This window comes from Myxine glutinosa, chromosome 4 (assembly GCF_964187855.1).
Source record: "Myxine glutinosa chromosome 4, kmMyxGlut1.1, whole genome shotgun sequence".
Taxonomy (NCBI): domain Eukaryota; kingdom Metazoa; phylum Chordata; class Myxini; order Myxiniformes; family Myxinidae; genus Myxine; species Myxine glutinosa.
The window spans coordinates 188,731,624-188,756,870 of NC_136264.1; the positions used below are offsets into that span (position 1 = coordinate 188,731,624).

A 25,247-nucleotide genomic window follows, 5' to 3' on the forward strand; every position below is an offset into this window, starting at 1 on the left:
CTTCGGATATTTCCGGCCATGAAAAACTATCCCCTATGGCCGCGAGATTTCTAAAAAATAATTCTTCATCAATTTTAGAATATTTGACGCCGTTTTCAGCCTCCGAAACACGGTAATAAGCTTTTTTGAAATATTTTTTCAAATTCTCGAATCTCATTGGTTCCGGTGTTTGGTGACTATTTTCGTTGAAGTTAACCAGGGCCCGTGCGGGCCCGGGGAACGAGGTTGGTGTTAAAATATTTTAATTACAAATTAGAGGTGCATAAGTTTGTGAATCAAAAAAGACGGGTGAAACAAACTCCTATTGAAGTTTAACGCAATTTTGTATGCATACTTCCGCATCCGGAAGATGGCGGCCTCCATGGAGCGATTTGGTTTTTGAAATATTTTTTCAAATGCTCGAATCTCATTGGTTCCGGTGTTTGTTGACGATTTTCGTTGAAGTTAACCAGGCCCGTGCGGGCCGAGGTTGGTCTTAAAGTATTTTAATTACAAATTAGAGGTGCATAAGATTGTGAATCAAAAAAAGACGGGTGAAACAAACTCCTATTGAACTGTTTTCAATTTTTTATGCATACTTCCGCATCCGCAAGATGGCAGGCTCCATTGAGCGATTTGGTGCGTCAAAGCTTCGAAATTCTCAAGGGATCCAGCAAAATCTGGCTTTTCAACATAATACGTACGCGTTCATTCACAACACCGGCTTTACCGGCTATAAACTGTCATCCTGGTGTTTCACAGGAGGGATGATTCATCAATTGTGTGTCATCCCTTGGTTAAACTGGGTGTTCCGAACGCTGGCATGCATTAGTTCACGGACGTTAAAGATCCCACGGTGTACTTTGTAAAGAGGTGGACAGCTCATCTCTGCTGCTGAGCTCACTGGGGAAGCGTAGAGCTCTTTCATATGCCCCCTATATAAATTTTGGACTAGGCCAGTGCCTGTGGGGCACTAGAATTGACCTTTGGCCCCGGGCACCACAAACCCTAGCTACACCACAGGGTAGGGTGAGAGGTGAGGGGTCAAATAAGATTTTAAAAAAATTGAGAGCATGGTTGTTGAATTAATTAAGAAAACTGAAATCAGACTCTTATTTTTCTGCTCCTCTCCCATAGAAGCCAAAGCGATGACACTGTGGATTAAAAGGGCAAACGGTTTAAATATTAGGAATAACTTTAAAATAAGAAACCGGGTGACACAGACAACCAAATGAGAGTTTGAGGAGACCATCCCCAAGCTGTCATCTGCTTTGTGTGTTGAATTTGTGGGTTTTCGATGTTGCCATTTTTGGTCGTGGCTTTGTCTACACTTTCAAAACTCTTCCCCATTTTTGTTATTGTTTTTATCTGATACGGCACATGGTGGCCGCAATGATCATCATTTACTTTTTTTCAAATTCCATAATCTTAGCCTTAAGATGTGCTGTCATAATGCATCCAACCCTATGAAATCCCCCTTTTGCTCTGTGAAGTCTCTTATCGTCTCCACAATTCCTCAGGGCGATGTTTCCACAATACCTCTGATTTATGATCTAACGTGGCTTACATGTGACAATCGATGAAATTCACAACTTACACCTGCCTCATGACCTTATCTATATACTGTATAATGGAGCAAATGTAGATATGTGTGTTTGTATGTGTGTATGTATTGTATGCATTTGTGTGTATGTATTGTATGCATTTGTGTGTATATATTGTATGCATTTGTGTGTTTGTATTGTATGCATTTGTGTGTATGTATTGTATGCATTTGTGCGTTTGTATTGTATGCATTTGTGTGTATGTATTGTATGCATTTGTGTGTCTGTATTGTATGCATTTGTGTGTATGTATTGTATGCATTTGTGTGTATGTATTGTATGCATTTGTGTGTATGTATTGTATGCATTTGTGTGTTTGTATTGTATGCATTTGTGTGTATGTATTGTATGCATTTGTGTGTATGTATTTTATGCATTTGTGTGTTTGTATTGTATGCATTTGTGTGTATGTATTGTATGCATTTGTGTGTTTGTATTGTATGCATTTGTGTGTTTGTATTGTATGCATTTGTGTGTTTGTATTGTATGCATTTGTGTGTATGTATTGTATGCATTTGTGTGTATGTATTGTATGCATTTGTGTGTATGTATTGTATGCATTTGTGTGTATGTAATGTATGCATGTGTGTGTTTGTATTGTATGCATGTGTATGTATGTATGTATGTATGTATGTATGTGTGCATGTATCATCTACTCCTCCAATAGGATTTGACCGAGGAAGGTGAAACTTTCAGGGATTAATGAGGGCACCCTGAACCTGTGCATGTGCAAGTTTAGTTTGATTCCATCAGGTAAAAAAAAAAAAATTTCACCCATCTTGGCATTGTATTCATTTAGGGTGAGGGTGAGTTTCAAATTATTGAGCTATTACAAGCACAATGCATTATATATGCACGTAAGCAGTACGCATATTCTTGCTTCATATACGTAACCAGGGTTCATATTATTTTCAGGAGCGACTGAGGCAGCGGTCTGTTGCCTACACACCACCCAACAAAAGGGATGTGTTAGAAGAACGTGTTTCACGTTTGGAACAAGATCTCCCATCGGGTGGGTACTCTACTATCTATCTATAATTCCAGTAATCTCTGTGTGTATGTCTGTGTGTATGTCTGTGTGTCTGTGTGTCTGTGACCGCTGTTTCTCGACAACCACGGGTCCGATATACTTTAAACTTGCCAGGTATATTGCTGGGGACCTGAGGATGTGCCTTTTCAAGGTTTCATATTAATCGGACAAGTAGTTACCGAGCTATGTCCAAAAAACGATTCAACCAATCAGAGAGCAGCGAGCTATCACGTGTGCCGAACGTGCCGAACAGACTCTGCCTCGGACGGCACATTTGAGAGCGTATTCATTTATTTCACGTTGGTAAACTATGTTGCCGCTATGTTGGCGTTAAACTATGTTTTAAAACTAATTAAAACTAATTTGCGATTCTTTCGCTTTCCTGCGCGTTTGTGCACGCTATGGCGATTTCTTTACCGAACTCCGCAAGCCGTTCGCTTTGGACCAAACCATTTCATGTAAATAGAGGGGGGGGATTGTCACCGTACTCGCAAGCCGTTCGCTTTGGACCAAACCATTTCATGTAAATAGAGGGGGGGGATTGTCACCGTACTCGCAAGCCGTTCGCTTTGGACCAAACCATTTCATGTAAATAGAGGGGGGGGATATAATTTTAGATATATATATATAGTACGGGCATGCCCTAGTGGTATTAATAATCATCTATCTATAATTCCAGTAATCTCTGTGTGTATGTATGTATGTATGTATGTCTGTATGTCTGTGACCGCTGTTTCTCGACAACCACGGGTCCGATATACTTGAAACTTGCCAGGTATATTGCTGGGGACCTGAGGATGTGCCTTTTCAAGGTTTCATATTAATCGGACAAGTAGTTACCGAGCTATGTCCAAAAAACGATTCAACCAATCAGAGAGCAGCAAGCTATCACGTGTGCCGAACGTGGCGAACAGACTCTGCCTCGGACGGCACATTTGAGAGCGTATTCATTTATTTCACGTTGGCAAACTATGTTGCCGTTAAACTATGTTTTAAAACTAATTAAAACTACTTTGCGATTCTTTCGCTTTCCTGCGCGTTTGTGCACGCTATGGCGATTTCTTTACCAAACTCCGCAAGCCGTTCGCTTTGGACCAAACCATTTCATGTAAATAGAGGGGGGGGATTGTCACCGTACTCGCAAGCCGTTCGCTTTGGACCAAACCATTTCATGTAAATAGAGGGGGGGGATTGTCACCGTACTCGCAAGCCGTTCGCTTTGGACCAAACCATTTCATGTAAATAGAGGGGGGGGGATATAATTTTAGATATATATATAGTACGGGCATGCCCTAGTAAAGATAATAACATGACCCCCATGGCGGCTCCCTTCGGGAGTGGGTGCTTCCAGTATGTGTAATAAGCTGTGCTTAAATGAACTGTGCTTTCCCTGAATGACATGAAGATTGATTTAACAGTAAAATAAATCATTAATAAAACCCATTGTGAAGATTCAAAGACAATCGTGAAAATCGGCTTTCTTGTGCTCTTCCATTTCCTGGATGAAAGTTCACAGTAAAATGAAGCTGAAAATAGAGTATTTGTAGAAAGTCGTGAGGGTGCGGCTGTGCTGCTGATGCAGTGCCCTCTGCTGGTTAAAGCAGGAATTTACAATTTGTTCATGGTGCCGGTGATGGCTCGCCTACTCTTTGCCAAGGACACCGTCCGATCTTTAACGTCCCCAAACAAATACTAGCAGACGGGCGCCCGTTTAACGTCACTAGCAAGGTTGTTGGGGTTGGGTTTTTTTGTTAGGTTTGGGGGAGCGGGGGGTAACATAGGCAATGTGGCCGTGGCCTCACACGAGTGTGGGAGGCAGGGGTGGGGGAAGGCATGAAATCCTCTAGGTAAATGTGTACCGTGTATCGCCACCTGGTGGGGGTGGCAGAAGGTATTACAATTTCCTTCTTTACCTGAGCAACGTTGAGGTCAAAGCACTCTTTGCATGGGTAAATTTGTCCACCTTCCCTTCTCACCTCCTCCCACTCAAAATGGAGGAGCCTGTAAAAGTCCCCTCAAAAGATTTATATGCAGTATATCTCTCCCCTTCCCTTCCCCCTCCTCTCCCTCCAATCCCTACCCCTCTCCCTCTCCCCTTTCCCCCTTCTAGCACCAAGAGACGTAACGACTAATTGGTCCATCAGAGGAGGAACGAATACACTCTTCTAGTTTCTTTTTAACAGAAGGATGATGTTTTCCCCTCAAACCATCATTACCTGTTTATCCTGAAGATCTGCAGAGAGTTCATAGCTCTGAGACGTCGAGTGGTTTCTGCAGCTGGCGCCTTCCTCAGCCACCCCACCCCGAAGTACGGAACTGGACCGTGGACAGCTGACCCGTCGTTTTACCACTGTCCCGTTCGGTGTGTCCCGCTGAGGGCAGCAGGCAGCTGGATGTATGCTGGAGGAGTCCTGGTTTGAAGCCGAGGGGGCATCGGAACATATTCCCGTTGTCTCAGCAGGGTGAGTGTCCGTGTCAACACTGTGGGAAGAAGCAATGCACAGTAAGGCCAAGACCTTTTATCTGCCACAAGTTTGGGCAAACGGTACATATTCGGAAGGAAGAGGCGGTTTTAATGAGAGGAGGAAGGAAAGAATGAAAAAGAGGGTCGAAAAAGGAAGGAGAGCCGAGAGGAAATCGAAAGCACTAGAGAGACTCATCAATCAGGCCTATAGTGGGGCGGCTTAGCCCAAATATTCAAAAGAATTGTGCATTTTGTGAAACAAGCACCAAATTTGGCACAAATGTACATTAATATGTTGCGAACATTTTCAGATATTGGGGCACTTGAAATTCCGTAATTTTTTTTTTCAAATTTTTTCAAATTTCGTAATTTCAAATTTTTCGGGTGACACCGTCACAATTTCGGTCTTCGAGGCCGGCCGATAGGCAAAGTGTGACCGGAAGGGACGAGGTTCTCCTGACCACGTGGCCCTCGATCTGGGAAGCGAGAGGCGTTCCATTAGTGGACGCGCCCCTCACGCCCGACTTTTGGGCGGCCCCGGCAGGCCGTTTGTTTTGACGTTCCGTGACAGGCCCCGCACCCCCACCTCCGGGCCGACCGGAAGCTTGTGCTGAGTACATCATACCTGAACAACTCAGTGAGGCAGAACACAGCAGTGCACACCAGGGTGACCCCTTCAGTGCATAAACCAATTAACCTGTCCACTGCAGGGCATATAGAAATGAAGTTATTTTCTGCATATAATAATAAATATAAGTTCAGTTCTCTATAACAATTTCTGTTATCACCACTACCACTACAACTACCACTACTACAAGCTTTGTCTGGAATTTTGTGGACTAACAGACAAACAGACATACAGACAAGCTGGGATCAAAACATTACCTCCTTCCACCATTGAGTGTAGAGGTAAACATCATGGAAATTATATCATGCCCTAGGTTTAATTCATGCTTACCCGTGTATTTGCTTCACTGGTTCACAAGGTCTTTTGCATACATGTATTTCAGACTCTCGTCTTCATTGCTGACCACACAATGTTCGCAACATATTAATGTACATTTGTGCCAAATTTGGTGCTTGTATCACAAAATGCACAATTCTTTTGAATATTTGGGCTAAGCCGCCCCACTATATCGGCCGGCCTCGAAGACCGAAATTGTGACGGTGTCACCCGAAAAATTTGAAATTACGAAATTTGAAAAAATTTGAAAAAAAAATTACGGAATTTCAAGTGGCCCAATATCTGAAAATGTTCGCAACATATTAATGTACATTTGTGCCAAATTTGGTGCTTGTATCACAAAATGCACAACAGGTTTGCTATGCTGCTACACTACTACAGAATGGCAGATGCCAAGGTGGGATGGTAAAAAGGTAAAAATGCAAGCTGGTTCAGGTAATGAAGAATCCGCTTTTAAGCTCAGGATTTGAAACGTCAAAGTTCAATATTTTGACCATGTATCAGCACTGCGCTGGTGCTGGCTGACAGATTCAGGGTGGAATTGTTTTCTCATGAATGAGCGCTTCCTCTCCAAGCGCTATATTGCTCTAGTATCGAGTGCAATTCCTTGAGGAAATAAAAGCCCATCGCCCGAGATGAAAATGGACATCAAACAAGGAAGATCGAACAACAAATTGTATTGGAATACAACTGGGAATTAGCTGTGGATTTTGGCAATTTCGACAAATTAGCCATTTAGCGTTTTAAGAAAATACATTACAAGTGTTCCTTTAAAAGCCTTTAGCAGCCGAATCCCAGAAGCAAAGCCTGGTGGAAGACTTTGGAAAAAGATATAAACTATTAAGGATCATCATTTACTGTATGTGTGCATATATATATCTATCTATATATATATATATATATATAAAACACAGTTTGTGTGTGTGTGTGTGTGTGTGTGTGTGTGTGTGTGTGTGTGTGTGTGTGTGTGTGTGTGTGTGTGTGTGTGTGTGTGTGTAATGTTACCGATAGACTCCTAAACGGAGAGGCTTACGTGCTTGATATTTGACATAGACATGGCCATTGAGCGTGGGACGAACATGGCCGAACTCAAAATATTTGACGATCCATATTTTTTATTCATATTTACCTCAGCGCATTTCAGCGCACGGAATCAACGGAATCAGAGCAGGTGGGCGCTGATTCGCTCAGAGCGATCACGTGATGACGCTATGACGCTATGAAGCTATGAAAAAAAAAATCGCGATGACGCTCTGAAACGCTATGAAAAAAAAATCACTATGACGCTATGAAACGCTATGAACGATATGACGCTACGACGCTACGAAAAAAAAATCGCTATGACGCTATGAACGATATGACGCTATGAAAAAAAAATCGCTATGACGCTATGAAAAAAAAAAATCGCTCGCTTTGCCAAGGGGCTCGCTCCCCCCCCCCCCCCCCCGTTCCCCTCCCCTCCCCCTCCCCTCCCCCACCCGGCAATGCCGGGTACTTCTGCTAGTATATATATATATATATATATATATATATATATATAACTGTGAAACATAGTAGAAACTCCACAGTACGAGCAGGGCGTCTCATTTGCATTGAATAAATAATCAGGAGATTAAATCAGACGCGGAAGTAGCTTCAGGACTTCGATCTTTAATTCGACAAGCTTTCGACCAACAAAGGTCTTCCACTGAGTCTACAAAAACAGCAGTTCTGTATATCAGTCAAGTATGTATAGTGATATGTGTGTAAGATGTGTGATATGTGTAGAAAATGCATACAAAAGGAAGAGCCACGCCAAAGCTCACTCACCGGCCAAAGCTCACTCACTCACAAATTCTACTATTTCTTACAGTTACCGTTTACGTTACAGTTCCGGTGCACGTGCATATACAAATATAGAGATACATACATACATAAACACACAAGCATATATTCATATACCATTTATATTCATATAATATATTTATATAAATGACATTTTAAGGTAGAATGAATGGGTGAATGAATAAATGAATGAATGAATGAATGAATGGATTACGGTTAACAATTTGATTGGGTTGATGTAGGAACATGCTTTAATCATCAAAATTTATGCCATGAGGGATTTTTGTCCGAAGTTTATGTATCCAAAAGGACTCACGTTTCAGAATCGTGGTGTGTGATCGATTTGTGATTGATTCAATGGCAGAGATTTGAATGTCATTTATAGAGTGATCCGGTTGATTAAAGTGTATCGTGTAAGGTAGAGATTTGCCCTGACTGGTGTGGAAGTTATTGATTTCTGACCGGGTGTTATTAAAATAACTTTACAGTTACGTAGTACTCACATAATATAATAAGCTCACAGTTACCGACCTGGTTTCGCCCTTGTTGGGGCTTCATCAGGGCAACGCAGTGAGACCTGCATACACTTATGACTCTGAAAACCTTTCGGTTATATACCACAATACCAGTCATTATGCGAGTTGCATCGACTTATTTGAAGAGCATAACAAGCCTTAATACAGTATATGATGTATATACAGTATATACAACACAACAACATGCATTTTAAGGCCATTTTCCCTGCAAGAGCGGGGGTTAGTATATACAGTATATGATGAGCCTTAATAGTTTATATCTTTTTCCAATGTTTTTTTCCCCAACAAGAGGATGGTTTTGTGGGTGGTTCTGTGCAGAAGGCAGGAATACCAGGATGACCAGGATGCATTGAACACTCGGCAATACGCATATGGGTCAGTGCCGCACACCTTGATCAGGTATGCCATGGATTTATTTTGGGTGCCGCGGAGATTTAGGGATTTTTTGATGGCATATTATGATCAGTTTTGGATGCGGTTTGCGACAGTCCTATGTAACAGAGTGACAGAAGTTGGAAGTGGGGATCCCGATGGGATGTACCATCTCCCCTATTTTGTTTGTGCTGGTTATGGAGTTGTTGATACGTGTGGTGAGTGGACAAGGGAAAGAAGTGGGGCTAGCCCCTGGTCAGAGTTTGCCAGCGATGTTTGCATTCATGGATGACCTGACAGTTGTCCAACAGTCGGCTGATGCAGCAGTAGAGGTGCCGAGATGACTAGGAGAGGTTGATGCGATGGGCAAGAATAGGCTTTAAAGCAAGAAAGTCGAGGAGTGTGGTGGTGAGACGAGGAGTGGTGGATAACATGCACAGTTTTGAGCTGGGAGGGGAGGTGGTTCCATCATTGACAGAGGCCCCTGTGAAGAGTTTGGGAAGATGGTATACAGTGGAGTTGAATGATGTGGGAAGGGTGGAGGAAGTGAGGAACAAGCTTTTGAGAGGATTGAAGAGGACTGATGGATGTGGTTTGCCAGGTAAGTTGAAGGTATGGTGTTTGAAGTTTGGATTGATGCCACGAGTATTGTGGTCATTGATGAAATATGATATTGTGATTGGACATGGAGAGGATGGATGTTGTGGTGAGCGGGTTTGTGAGGAGGTGGTTGGGAGTGCCACGGTGTTTGACGAACATTGCCTTTTATGGTCAGGGTGGAAAACTCCGGTTTCCCTTGACATCATTAACCAAGGTGTTTAAGGTGGTGGGGGTGCAGGAGTTCATGATGTTGTGGGATTCCAGTGATTCAGTGGTAAAGAATGCTCTCCCAGAGTAGAAGGGAAGTGGGAAGTGGATTGCAAGTGCAGAAGTGGATGAGATGGAGGAGCGGTTGCAACAGGAGGAGGTCGTGGGGATGGTACAGCACGGGAAGGATGGCTTGGGGTGGATGAAGCATGAGCGATGGGGAAAGGCATGTGTGAAAGAGAGTAGGAAGATAGTTGAGAGAGGGAGGTGAGAAGAAAGGAGGAGGAGGGGAGATATGTGAAAGCAGTCGGATAGGCACAGCAAGGTGCTTGGACATGGTGGGAAGGTGTGCATGTGAGGCCATTGAAGTGTCAAGAGATTTGGAGGATGGAACCAATATTGTTGAGTTTCCTGTTGCGGGCAACGTATGATGTGCTTCCGTCACCAGTAAACTTGAGATTGTGGGGGTTGTTGCAGGAGGAGAGATGCTATTTGTGTGGAGGTTTGGGAATGGTGCAGCATGCACTGAGTGCATGCTCAGTAGCATTGGCAGCAGGAAGATATAAGTGGTGACATGATCAGGTACTGGCGGTGGTCGTGCAGATGGTGCAACAAGAGGTGCAGAGATCGAGAGAGAGAAGAGTGGAGAACGAGACCGATGGGGGAGAGGTGTTGTTTGTCAAAGAGGGCCAAATGGTCAGAGGTGGAAAGAGGAGGAGGTGGAAAGCAAGAGGGCTGTCAGATGCTTGTGATTGGCAGGTGGTGGCAGACCTAAAGCCACAATTGGTATTCCCAGAGGAGATCTGTGTGAGAAGGTTGCGGCCTGATATTGTCATCTGGTCAGGTGCAAAAAGTTTTCAGATCTCCCCACAGGTGTTCAATGAGATTTAGATCTGGACACATTGATGGCCAGTTCAGAACAGTCCAGTGTTTTGTCTTGAACCATTCCTGGGTGCTTGATGGTGTGTTTGGGGTCATTGTCCTGCTGCAAGATCCATGCCCTTCGAGGGAGACCCAACTTTCTGACACTGGGTTGAACATTGCGCTTCAAAATGCTTTGGTAATCTCCTGATTTCATGATTCCATGCACACATTCAAGGCACCCAGTGCCAGAGGCAGCACAGCAACCCCAAAACATCACTGAACCTCCTCCATGTTTGATTGTCAGGAAGGTGTTCTTTTCATTGAAGGCTTCATTTTTTTTTCTATAAACATAGAGATGATGTGCTTTACCAAAAAGCTCTAATTGGGTCTCATCTCTCGAAAGGACATTCTCGCAGAAGGATTTTGGCTTGTTCAGGTGTGTATTGGAAAACTCCAGTCAGGCTTAGCAGTGGGGTCCTCCTGGGTCTCCTACCACAGAACTCCCTTTCATTGAGTTGGCACGGGATGGTGCGAGGTGAAACTGTCGTACCTTGTGTCTGAAGGTCAGCTTGCATCTGTTTGGAAGTTGATCGAGGTGCTTTCTCCAACATTCGAACAATCCTTCGCTGCAAGTTTTCTCTTGCGGCCACGTCCAGGGAGGTTGGCTACAGTGCCATGGGCCTTAAACTTCCTGATAACATTGCGTACGGTCATTGCGTACATTCCTGATAACATTCGTATGGACACAGGAACATCAAGTTCTCTGGAGATGCACTTGTAGCCTTGAGATTGTCAATGCTGAGCTAAAATCTTGTGTCTGAACTACTCAGACAATTCTCTGGTTTTCTTTCTTTTCTCCCTGCTCATTGTGGAACACACAGTGACATAAAACAGTATGTGACAGTGACATGACTCCTTTTCTCTAATCAAACTGGTTGAATGAGTGATTTTTATATTGCAGGCACCTGCAACTCAACACAGGTGAGTTCAATTCCAAAGTAAAGGAGAATGACCTGCTTGAAATCTAATTATTTCGAACAACTTCGAAAAGGTGCCAATAATATTGTCCAGGCCATTTTAGGATTTCTGTGTGGAATAAGGTAAGATTTAGTAATTTTTTCAGCTTTTTTTGTTTTGTTCCACTTCAAACCAAAGAAATACATTTGTGGATACCAAAATACTTTTTAATTTCAACAATTTTCTGGAAGAAATGGTGCATTATGCCAATATTTTAATATTTTTGGCCACGACTGTATATATATATATAGACACATGCAGTATATACACGAGTACATATACATATGTAGTGCCAATAGAAAGGCTACACCTCCTTTCAACATTTCCACCTTTTGTTGCCTTATAGCCTGGAATTAAAATAAAAGGAATTAAATCAGACTTTTCCCACCTTTATTTTTACATCGTAACCCACAACTTCCAAGTGAAAAACAAATTCTACACATTTCAGAAAATGACTGAAAAATACAAAACTAGAACATCCTGCTTGGAAGAACACACATACACACACACACACACACACACACACACACACACACACACACACACACACACACACACACACACACACACACAATATTATATATCATAAGACAACTGAAACTTTACAGAGAGAAGTGCATCTTGTCAATGTGCATGGTATTGCTTGCACTCTGGGCCTGGTTCTTTGTCAGAAAAAAAGGAGCAACCTTGGATTGCACCAGAATTCCCAACAGGCCAAGAAGCTCAGACACCCCACCATGTCAGCAGTGGCAACGTGACAAGTACCGAGATTTCACGGCTTCTCGGCTCACTGCCGCACTCATTCACACTGATATTTGATCCCTCCTCCTTCACATGTCCTCACCTGGACATGCTATGCCCAACAATAATATAACTACAGAGTTCATAAAACACCTTATCCCATGCAGTCTTGAGAAAAAAGGACATGGTCGGTGTCTGCAAGCAGCAAATTTGATTGGTTGAGATGAAGTAAAATGCCGCAATATTTTGTCCAAGTGCTCGTGCTAAATGAAAGATTTTTTTTTAAGTGCCAAAAACGCAACTTGTGTTCTAAATTGTTCAAACATGTAGTTAAATTGAAATGAAATAAAGTTTTTTTTTCCTGGAAGTTTACCGCTGTTGATGCACCTTTTTGTACAGTAATAACCGTCTTTTACCAGTAATAATAATGATAAAAATAACAATTGTTATTTTTGTTTTGGATGATGTGTTTTGCAGGTTTGATTACACCGATGTGTATCGTTTAATTTCATACTGAGTGCCGAGTTCATGGACTGGGAATATTTAACTGCTAACTCTATCAAGTGCTATGATTGATACATTCAGTGACTCCCAAGACACTCCACCCATATTACTTTGAATTGGTCATGAATGAATGGCAATAGCACTCATTGGCCAAGAAAGCATTCTTCAGTGCAGTTTCAGTGCAGTTATAGTTGCCATGCGAGCCTGGTGTTGGCTTGGCGGTTAGGGTGCCGGCTTGGGATCCTAGGATCCTGGGTTCGAATCCCGATCGATCGCTGAATTAACGCCAGGGGGGTTGACTCAGCCTGTCATCCTTCCGAGGTCGGCAAAATGAGTACCAGCTTGCTGGGATGAATGATCCCGGTGTGTACCCCGGTTTAGAATAGGCACACCGTATCCCTGCGCATCGTAAGAGGCGACCAAGGGTTGGTGTCAGGAAGGGCATCCGGCCATAAAAACATTGCCTCGAACAGGGAACCATGATTGTCATGGGGCCCGCAAGGCTAACCCCCGCTCTAGCGGGGAAAATGGCCTTAAAACGATCATTAGCTCTTTCACGAGCCTCGATCTTGTATACAAAAAAAAAAAAAAATCATTCATTCATTCATTATAGTTGCCATGCGGTGATGGTGAGATGACTTGTACCGATCTGCTACTAGCGCTCACTCGTGCAAAACGGATTCATTAAAGGCAGCATAGATCCTTTACCAATTTCTATTCTGTCAACAAGATTGGTTCTCATTGATATGCACTGCTGCTGACTATATGATTTTTAGAGAAATCAATTCCTCATTCTTGGGGGATGAAGGGAGAGAGGAGTGGTTGGGGGGAAGAAACGTAGAAAGATTGAAGCGGGGGTCCATATGAAGAGAGAGAAAGAGGGGTAGATCTTAAGAATCCCTTCGGCTTATTGAGTTCCTGATTCAATGACCCTCCGCATCATCTGCTGGGAACCATCCATCCTCTGGGTTTCAACCCTTCAATCCCAAAACCCTAACTGAACAGCGGGCCCACAAACTCAATTGTGTTTCAACCAGCTGCCTGATTCAACAACCAGGGTGGAGAAGCACCAAGACAGGAATCGAAGTTAAAAAACACCTTTATAGCAAGTGAGGTATTAGGGGATAAAATAAATAAGAAGAAAAAGAACCGCCTTTGAGGCCATTTTTCCCCGCAGAGCAGGGGTTGGCCTTTTTTGGGCACCATGGTCCCCTTTTTGAAGCAATGTTTTACAGGCGGATGCTCTTCCTGCCACCAACCTTGTTAGTCGCCTCTTGCGATACACTGATAAAAATAAATAACCGAAGATAAAAAGATAGGCAGAGAAAGAAAATGCAACTTGAATGAATGAGAGAAGAGATCAATGGACAGGGAAAACAGAGATCTGGAAAATCAATTATTTCAGCCACAAATTTACTCCAAAACAACAATCTTTTCAAATAGAAACAACAGGAATGCTTGACGAGCGCACCGAAGAAGACAGCTCTCACAAAAAGGTAAAAAAACAGAATTGGTAACGACGTACAAGATATTATTTTACAGAATGAACTCAGTTCAACATAGTTTGGTTATGAGCTGGAGCTGGATTTGCGTGCGTTTCTTGGAACGATTGCCAAAAATGGTAATAGACAATAAGAATTCTCATGAAAATGTGGTATGTGCAGAAAAAAAAACTTGAATAAAGTCCGAGGAAAAGTTGCCTTTGATGATGTTTTGTGTGAACCTGCGATGTAATCAATTCAGGACGGATCATTGTTGGTCCGACATTGCTATAGAATGCATGCAGGTCATCAGGACGAGACTTACATATATTATTTTATTACCTCCGCCACCGAAGGTGGACCGAGGTTATGTTTGACTCCACCTTTCATGAAGGGAGGTTAGGTTTTGACCCCTGTTTGCTTGTTTGTCTGTGAGCACAATATCTCAAAAAGTTATGGACGGATTCGGACTAAATCTGGTGGACAGGTTGGGTTTGTGACAACGATGAACTGCTTTCAATTTGATGAACATCCGGATCGGACACGATAAAAAATTTTTATTTCAAGTGATTCTTCCACCATTGGTAGACGGGACCAAAAACGATATACTGTCTAGTACTATCTCAAAAAGTTATGGACGGACTAGGACAAAATTTGGTGGATGACTTGGATAGCTGACAAGAAAAGCCAGTTCGATTTTACTTCAGGTCCTCTCTATCTCTTTGCTGATGACTCCACTCTCTGCCGCTCCATTCCTCATCCCTCAGATCGGCAGTCTGCAGCCTCGTCACTCTCTGCAGACCTGGACATAATCACACACTGGTCAAACAAGTGGAACATGTCTTTCAATCCTGACAAATCTCACACTCTTACTATGTCCCTCCGAAAATACCGACTGGACAACCCTCCCAACCACTTTCTCAGCAATCCTCTCCAAGAAGTTCTGTTGCTCAAGCTATTGGGTCTCACTATCTGCCATGATCTTTCTTGGGAAAACCACATTTCCAAGCTGGCCTCCAAAGCCAGTCGCCGACTGGGCATCCTCCATCGTGCGAAGTCCTTCCTTGGCACACCTGAGCTCCTCACCACATACAAGGCGTCATCTGCAGCTTAATGGAATACTGTTCCCCCCTCTGGGCTGGTGCTCCTGCCTCACACCTAGCTTGGCTTCACGCTGTTGAAACCACAGCTTTCAGAATCATTAGAATCTCCTGCGATGAAGCTAACTCCGAGGGCCTTTCATTCACTGCAGGCAGGTTGGTGGTCTTTCTGTCTTCTAGCGACTCCTCTCCGGCCTTGCTCCACCAGCTCTATCTGTGCTCTGTCCCCCAAATATTCCTACCAGTCGCACAGGATCTGCCTGCAACCATCTTCTGGTGAAACTGCAAAAATGAAGACTCTCTGCTCACCTTCACTCTTTCATTGTACACCGCTCCTTTCCTATGCCATCTCCAGGCATTGCAAATCGTCATTGCTGGGCACCGAAGGGGGCTCGGCAGTGACGCACGCTGAAAGAGAGTACTCAGTTTTCACCCTGGTTGTTTGTTTTCTTGCTTTCTTTCTTGTTTGTTATCTTGCCATAAACGAAGTTTTTGCAAGATGTATTAGTCAGCTTGTATGTTTGTTTGTTTTTTTGTTTTTATCTTGCCAAAACGAAGTTTTTGCAAGATGTATTAGTCAGCTTGTATGTTTGTTTTTTTGTTTGTGGTTAATCATTTTTTTTTCACGTTTAGATCACTCTGTAGACCACAGTTATTATTGGAAACTCCTGTAACTTCGCATATCAGAGTCCTATAGAGATACCCTTCAGCACACAAAATTTTGAAGGTCAAGGTAAAAGGTCAAGGTCACTTTGCGGTCAATCATGGAGGTCAACGAAACCCTTATTTTTTGAGTAACTTTGATCGGATCGTCTCCAAACTTCATGGGAATCTAGTATATGGTCCGGCGCTCAGCTGATTAGTTTTTGGTGGCGATCGGCCTTGACCTTCATGGTTAGCGCTGGAGGTCGAAAATTATTGACCCCAAGGTCAAATTTTGAAATCGTAGGTACCATATCGAGTAATACCTCATATGAATGCCCTTGATGAGTGCTTCCCAGATCTGTAAACAGTTTGACGCTATGACGTCATTTGATGACGTCATGACGAAAAAACGGAATTTTCATGAAAAATTATTTCCTCAGTTCTCATCAAAATCTTTCAATATTTCATGTGCGTTGGTCATGAAGACATACTATTCACCATACGAAATTATTAAGGTCAAGGTCAAAGGTCAAGGTCACTTTGCGGTCAATCATGGAGGTCAACGAAACCCTTATTTTTTGAGTAACTTTGATCTTATGATCTCCAAACTTGGTGGGTATATAGGGTGTGGTATGGCGCTCAGCTGATTAGTTTTTGGTGTCGATCGGCCTTGACCTTCAAGGTCATTTTGAAGGTCATTCAATTTTGACCAAAAGGTAAAATTTTCAAGTTTCAGTTACCATATCGAGTAGTACCTCAAATTGAAGCCCTTGTTGAGTGCTTTCCAAACATATAACTAGTTTGACAATGTGACGTCATTTGACGGCGTTATGACGAAAAAACTGCACTTTTCATGTATATTGTATTGCTTTAGTTCGCATTGTTTAGGTCACTCTGTAGAGCACAGTTCCCTTTGGAAACTCTTGTAAGTTCGCATATCAGAGTCTTTTAGAGATACCCTTTAGCACACAAAATTATGAAGGTCAAGGTCAAAGGTTAAGGTCACTTTGCGGCCAATCATGGAGGTCAACTAAACCCTTATGTTTGGAGTATTGTTAGTCGAATCAGCTCGAAATCAGCTCGAAGGTAAAATTTTCAACTTTTAGGAAACATATCGTGTAGTACCTCAAATTGAGGCCGTTGATGAGTGTTTCGTATAAATGTCAAGCTTTAGACATTATATAAATGACGTCATTTGGTGACGTTATAAGGCAAACACGTATTTTTCAAGGTCACTCTCTAGAACGATTATCATCGGAATATCTCGTGGGCAGACATTCCTCAAAGAGTCGCTTCTAGTGGATAGCAGTTCTGTTCACCTCAGTGTGACCTGAAGCAAGTCACTCATGTTCACATTTTGGCAAGATACGGTTCACCCTGTGGGTGACATATGTTCATTTTGTTTTTTTGTTTGTGGTTAATCATTTTTTTTTCACGTTTAGATCACTCTGTAGACCACAGTTATTATTGGAAACTCCTGTAACTTCGCATATCAGAGTCCTATAGAGATACCCTTCAGCACACAAAATTTTGAAGGTCAAGGTCAAAGGTCAAGGTCACTTTGCGGTCAATCATGGAGGTCGACGAAACACTAATTTTTTGAGTAACTTTGATCGGATCGTCTCCAAACTTCATGGGAATCTAGTATATGGTCCGGCGCTCAGCTGATTAGTTTTTGGTGGCGATCGGCCTTGACCTTCATGGTTAGCGCTGGAGGTCGAAAATTATTGACCCCAAGGTCAAATTTTGAAATCGTAGGTACCATATCGAGTAATACCTCATATGAATGCCCTTGATGAGTGCTTCCCAGATCTGTAAACAGTTTGACGCTATGACGTCATTTGATGACGTCATGACGAAAAAACGGAATTTTCACATTTTGGCAAGATACGGTTCACCCTGTGGGTGACATATGTTTATTTTCTTGTTTGTTTGTCCGGACGATATCTCAGCCATCCTTTGAGCTAGGAAGCTGAAATTTCGGCACAATAGTGAGCAAGTCCTTTGTCAAAAAGGGTATTTTTTTTTTTGATTAATCAATAAATTGAGGAGTTATTTAATTATTAGCAATTAATTAATTACTTATTTAATTAATCAAATTTCCTTTCTCTTCTGACCATTAACTCAGGCACCTTTTGAGTTAGGAAGCTGATATTTGGACATGCCAATGACCAGGTGATTTGGCTGCAAAGGATATTTTTGATTTATTAATTAATCAATTAATCGATTAATTATTTAATTATTCGATTAATGACAAAAAAAAAATTTGTTTTTAAGTTACAGATTCTGATGAAATAGTGGTAGTTTATGTGTTCTCTGACCAAATTGATTAATAATTTAATTTTTTTATGATTATTATTTATTTATTTTCATTATTAATCATTTATTTATTTTCTTTCTCATTTGGCCAATATCTCAGGCACCTTTTGAGCTGAGAAGCTAATATTTGGACATGAGTGACCAAGTGATGTGGCGATCAAGGATATTTTTGATTTATTGATTAATCATTTCATCTATTAATTATTTATTGATTAATCGATTAATTATTTATTGAGTAATCAATTAATTATTTAATTTTTTATAAATGACCTATTTAATTAAATTTCTAAAAGATACATCTTCGGATGAAGCACTAGTGGTTTAGTTATGCGATTAGCCAATTGATTATGAAAATATTTTGTGATAATCTTTTATTGATTTTAATTATACAATTAATCAATCAATTTAGTGTACACCTCTCCCTCCCAATGCAGCCTCTATGAGCTGCACTGCGGTATTGCCGGGCGCCCGAGGCGCCCCGGCAATGCCGCGCTGTAGGATATTTAATTATTTGGCATGGGGGCGGTGTACTTTGAATGTATGTGTACTTGTTCTCCTTTTTTCCTGCCTCTGGAACAAACTCCCTCACTCTCTTCAATCCCACTCCTCCCTCCAGGTCTTTAAAACAGCTGTTCACCACCATCTCTTATGTTCCCCCATCCAAAACCTTGATCTTTTCTACCCCCATTAATTCACCCCAGATCCACTTTTTTTGAAATACCGACTTCTTCCCTGGAAGTCCGAGCAGTGTCCATGTGTTTTATGCCTTTCCCACCCCGAACCCCCACCCTCTTCCTATTACTTCTCCCCCTAAGCCCTCTCCCTCCCACAGATCTCCGGATGTCCCTGTTCTCTACAGTTGTACTTGTGTGCTTCCCTCTCTCTCTCCCCATCTTGTCTCCCCGCTCCCTTTATCATGTTTTATGTGTCCATTTGGTTTTTTTTGTGATTAATGTTAGTTCTTACACGAACCTCGATCTTGTATACAAAAAAAAAGAAGAAAAGGTCTGGATCCAGATCCGGCCTATCAGTGGATTACAAAACGTAAACTGTTCAGACTGGCGGAGGTATGCACTCTACCTAGTGCGACTGCAGTTCCTCTAGAATTTGGTTTATCGTTTCCCCAAGTATCTTAAATAAAATATGGAGGAATACTCGAGGCTATCAGGCCAAGGATCGGTCTGTGTTGTCAGAACATTAGGGTGATAGGTTTTATCAACTGAAAGCACATTAAAGTTGACATTTCGTGCATCATCCATTGATTGGAGCAAGAGATTTCGACAACCGCCTTCCCTAGATGAAGAGCTACCGCCCGAAATTTTAGCTTTAATTTGCTTCCCACAGGGGTTAGCATAAGCTTTTTAAAAGCTCGGTCGATATAACTTATCACTTAAATAAAAGATGAAGTCGTTTTTAACCACTTTACCAAGGTGGTTACAGTGGACTGAAGGCCACCATGGCGAGGATGTGTTGTGTGAAGAGGATGGGGGGAACAAGAGGTGGTGGGGTGGAGGGGGGCAAGTGGTGGGGTGGGGGCTTCACAAACATTACGCAAACCGTTTTGGCATTATATTCTTTATGACATTAAGAAACTCAAAATGTTTTCTCCTGGAATATTTCCATTAAATAATCCAAAATGGATTGCAGAGTGGCCCATTGAGCCGAGACCAATCAATGTTTAATGGAATCACGTGAGCTTCTGCATTCGAGTGATGAAGGACCATTTCGGTTAGACACACACCTTGATGAAATTTGTTTTGAAATTTCACTCAAAATTCATGGTTGTAACTTATACCCCTACCCGGGCAACCTCAAATGTCTCAGGAATAAGTCTGCATGACCTTGCCAGGAAAAAGGTTGTTACCTCTGCCACCGAAGGCGTTGGTTCATGTGCAGCCTGTGGCTGCTGGTTGCATCATTTTCTGTGGGTGCGGCTGCCGCAGAGGCAGTGTCTCTATCACTTGTCATTTGGTACTCATTTTGCTGACCTCGGAATGATGACAGGATGAGTCAGCCCACGTGGTGTTAATTCAACGACATGACGGAGGTTTGAACTCAGGACCCCAAGATATCAAGCCAGCTACCTCAACCATTAAGCCAACCCCAAGCTTGCCACCAAGGTGGACCGAGGTTATGTTTTCACCCCTGTCTGTTTGTCTCTTTGTTTGTCTGTGAACAGGATATCTCAAAGAGTTGTTGATGGAATTGGATGACATTTGGTGGAGGAGTTGGTTGTCTGACAAGGACTAAATTATTAGATTTTGGTAAAGATCCGGATTCGTTTAAGTAATTCTTCACCATTGAGAGATGGTGCCAAAATTAAATGTCGCATTAATATTTCAAAAATTGTGGATGAGTTGTGACAAAACTTGGTGGATTAAATGGTTAGGTGACAAGAACCAGCTGCTTAGATTTTGGTCCAGTTCCGGATCAAGATCTGGCTTATTAGTAGGATACAAAACGTAAACTTTTCTGTTTGGCGGAGGTATGTGCTCTATCGAGTGCCCTTCTCGTTTATTTTCTGAAAATTCCATTGTGCTTCAAGTTGTATTTTTATTGCATATATTCTGGCTCTCGTGGGAAGAGTTTGTTATGATGTGAAATGTGAAGCAAACAAACAGAAATGTTCAGCTGTGAGCTCAGTGAAAGGGATGCCTTCTTGTTTACCATGTGTGTATATACATACAGTCATGTGAAAAAGTAAGTACACCCCATGTAAAGTTTTGACTTTTTCAACATATTTCAACATACAGCTATTTGATCTTCATTTCAACAATATTGATAGATAAAGGTGATATAATATAATAAATATCATGAAACATTTGCATTTTGTAGTCCATTGTATAATTTAAATAAACATAAATGCAAATTTCGCATGTGGAAAAAGTAAGTACACACCTCAACATTTATCACTACTTCAAATACCTAAAATTAGAATCAGGTGCACCAGCTCAGGTGCAAATGATTATAACATCGTTAGAGAGGATCTTGGAGGAACCTATCTTATTTAAACCTCAGACATTTAGTTTGGTTTGCTCTTTTTGTTGCTGAAGTGTGTGGCGTCACCATGCCGAGATCAAAAGAACTCACTCAGGCCTTCAGAAAGAAGGTTATAGATGCCTACGAGTCTGGGAAGGGATTTAAAAAGATCTCCAAACAATTTGAAATCAATCATTCGACTGTCCGGAAGATAATCTACAAGTGGAGAAGATTCTAAACAACTGCCAACTTGTTCAGGCCAGGCCGCCCCAGCAAGTTCAGCCTGAGAGCAGACCGCAAGATGCTGAAAGAAGTCTCTAAGAACCCCAGAATGTCATCACAGGACCTACAGGTAGCTCTTGCCACTGTTGATGTAAAAGTGCACGAGTCTACCATGAGAAAGGGGCTGCACAAATTTGATCTGCATGGGAGGTGTGCCAGGAGGAAACCTTTGCTGTCCAGAAAGAACATCAGGGCAAGACTAAAGTTTGCCAATGAACACAGAGGCAAAGACCAGCACTTCTGGAACAATGTGCTCTGGACAGATGAGTCAAAGGTAGAGCTATTTGGCCACAGTACCAGAAGACATGTTAGGCGAAAACCAAAGACAGCATTTGACCACAAGAACCTGATACCAACTGTAAAGCATGGTGGTGGAAATATTATGGTTTGGGGCAACTTTGCTGCATCAGGGCCTGGGCAGCTCACCATCATAGAAGCCACTATGAATTCTTCATTGTACCAGAGGGTGCTTGAGGATAATGTGAGGCCATCTGTCGGAAAGTTGAAGGTCAACCGAAGGTGGACCTTGCAATATGACAATGACCCTAAACATACCAGTAAATCCACCAAGGCATGGCTGAAAAGAAAGAAATGGAGGGTTCTGGAATGGCCAAGTCAAAGCCCGGATCTAAATCCCATCGAGATGTTGTGGGGGGATTTGAAACGAGCTGTGCAGGCAAGAAACCCCTCAAACATCGCACAGCTGAAAGAATTCTGCATGGAGGAGTGGGCAAAAATTTCTCCCAGTCGATGTCAGAGACTATATAGAATATATATATTGATGTCAGAGACTGGTAGACAGTTATAAGAAACACCTACTTGAGGTTGTTTCTGCCATAGGGGGCAATACCACTTATAGTCAGGTTCACTATGTCAATAAATTATATTTCGTTCAAAATCATGGTAGATTAGCAAACCTATACATTTATGGAAAGGTTATAGCATAAGGAAACTAAAAATCAATGTTTACATTTGGAGAGATACCTGTATGGCGGCCATTTTGGATTTTTAAAATGGCCATTGTAAAATACATATTTTGTTCTATTTCTGCCTCTAATTACCCTAAAAACTTTTTAAAATATACTAAACCTATATTTTCAGGGACAAGGAATCCAATGAAAGTATCAAATTAGTGCTATGGGGAATGGTAAGACACGAATCAAAGGTTTTGAATTGCAAAATACTGTCTTTATATTCGCGATAAGTTGCATAATCAAATACATGTTATCATTTTGTACAGGCAGTTAATAACATCAAAATGTGTCACAATAATTCATATCACCAAACATACACAGGCAGTCAGCAAAATCATATATACACATGCAGTCAGTATAACTTCACATCTACACAGGCAGTCAATGACAAAATATACACAGGCAGTCAATGGCATCAAACATACACGATTACAGAATATGCCATTTAGAGTTCGTCATCACTGTCCTGTGTGTCGTATCCGACAATATAGTCCGCATCGTTTTCACAGTCCGTTCCACACAAGCAAAGGTCGGTCAAATTGATTGGCAAATCGAATTGGTCGAATGGTCGATCGAATCGAATTCGATGAATCGAATCGAATCGAATCGATCGAATTGGTCGAATGGTCGAATGGTCGATCGAAGCGATTGGTCGAATGGTCGAATGGAATTGGTCGATTGGTCGAATTGGTCGAATCGAATTGGTCGGAATTGGCAAATGTAAACATTGATTTTCAGATTTTCCATGTAATAACGTTTCCAAAAATGTATCGGTTTGCTAATCTACCATGATTTTGAATGAAAAAACATAGTGAACCTGACTATTATTAGAGCCAAGGGTGTACTTACTTTTTCCACATGCGAAATTTGCATTTATGTTTATTTAAGTTATGCAATGGACTACAAAATGTAAATGTTTCATGATATTTGTTATATTATATCACCTTTATCTATCAATATTGTTGAAATGAAGATCAAATAGCTGTATGTTGAAATATGTTGAAAACGTCAAAACTTCACATGGGGTGTACTTACTTTTTCACGTGACTGCATATATATATATATATATATATATATATATATATATATATATACACACACACACACATATATATATTTATTTTTTTAAGAAACAGGAGGTAAATTCCTGCGTGGGGCTAGTGTGAAAAAATTCTGACTCAAACCGAGACTCGAACCCACGAACCTCATCACTTACGCGGTGACAGCCCACTGAGCTATTGAGTCTCCGGGATATCCTCAGAGATTTCTCACACTAACACTGCAAGCTGTATAATGGCCGATGTCTTAGGTGCCTGCTGGGCAGACCCCGGATGTGAGTGTATGTATGTGTATGTAAGTGTGTGAAAGTGCATTGAAGATGAACTCATCTAACAATTTAATAAACAGGAAGTAAATTCCTGCGTGGGGCTAGTGTGAAAAACTCTGACAACACGCGACTCGAACCAAGGGCCTCCATCACTTTTGCGGTGACAGCCCACTGCGCTATTGAGCCAGCCAAAATCTCTTCAGAACACTTAACACTGTGAGCTATATATATATACACTGCGAGCTGTGAGTGTGTATATATATACCCACATATACACATTGTTACGGTTTTTAGAACCGACACTTGTAAATAATAATCCATTGTAAATAATTCCCTGTAAATATTCCCATCTTCGAATGGTTAAAGGTCGCACCCTAATTAGTCCATTTTCAACATGTAGGGCACCATAGGAACTCTAGTTATTTCATTAGTATGTGTTTTAGGTAAGGCTCTGTTTCCAATAGTTTGAATCTGCGTTGCATTAATTAAATAAGATAGGTCCTTCAATCCCATTCATTTTGCGGCTTGACTCTCCAAATTGTGGTACGCGCCTCTGCTCGCCCAGCAGCGTTTGCTGCCTGGCTCAAAACGCCATTACGCACGCGGTCAAGCTGGAGAAGAAGGGCGGAGCGCCGGGAGGAGGCGTGGCCCCCCTCTCAACTCGTCATCAAAGGTGGAGCCAGCGAGCCCTCGCCAACCAACCAGGGCTGAGGTGAGCTCGCTAGTGGGCGTAGCCCTATGAAGCGCGGCTTAATCTGGACCAGCGTTATATAACCGCGAGCGGGGGACTACTTGTGGGATTGCGCTCGCTACGGACTTCTTGCTGGAGCTGCGCATAAAACTTCCCCGGGGACTTCTGTTGAACATCTACACGTCATGAACGTTGAGGAAGAGAGAGCCAAATACCCTCCCCGCGATATGAACCCCGACAAATAAGGTCCGCTCGCGTTCCAACGATATACGAGCAGCGCTGCCTGCCGGGTTTCGCCGCGGAACTGGAGCGTGGATCGGAACCGGAGCATGGACCGGCGTGGAGCGTGGATCGGAGCCGGGGCCCACGCTGTCCATCTGCTTGGACCAAAATACCCTGCCATCATTACCCCTTACGTGTAAGTCTGTTTGTGTCGTCCTGGGGCGTGATAATTAAGACTGTTTAAGACTGCACTGTGTTCTGCTTCTTCTTCTTCCCATGTACATTCTTACCCTTTCGTTTCCACTTTAATTATTGTTGTAATAAATTCCTGTGTTCTTCCTTACCTTTTGGTTTCTTCTTTCATTCGATCGTCTTAGTCTTTTCTGTCCATTGGGTACCTGCGGCACGATTTGGCCAATCGCTCAGGATCGGGTTAGTCCTTTTGTTAATGGCTCGGGCTTCGGATTGCTAACCGCTCGGCAAATTCCATCTTGTCCGCGGTCCGAGCGGGAATTATCTCC

At 42.2% G+C, this 25,247-nt stretch overlaps 1 protein-coding gene across 3 annotated transcripts in view; it reads right to left on the reverse strand.

Moving 5' to 3' along the window:
• LOC137425575 (IQ motif and SEC7 domain-containing protein 1) overlaps positions 1–25,247 on the reverse strand; it is a 201,371-nt gene that overhangs the window by 82,250 nt on the left and 93,874 nt on the right. For all 3 annotated transcript variants that reach the window (XM_068114140.2, XM_068114142.2, XM_068114141.2), the window contains exon 2: positions 4,830–5,094. In XM_068114140.2, the coding sequence (XP_067970241.2) occupies positions 4,830–5,094 (265 nt within the window). The remainder of the gene's footprint in view (positions 1–4,829; positions 5,095–25,247) is intronic.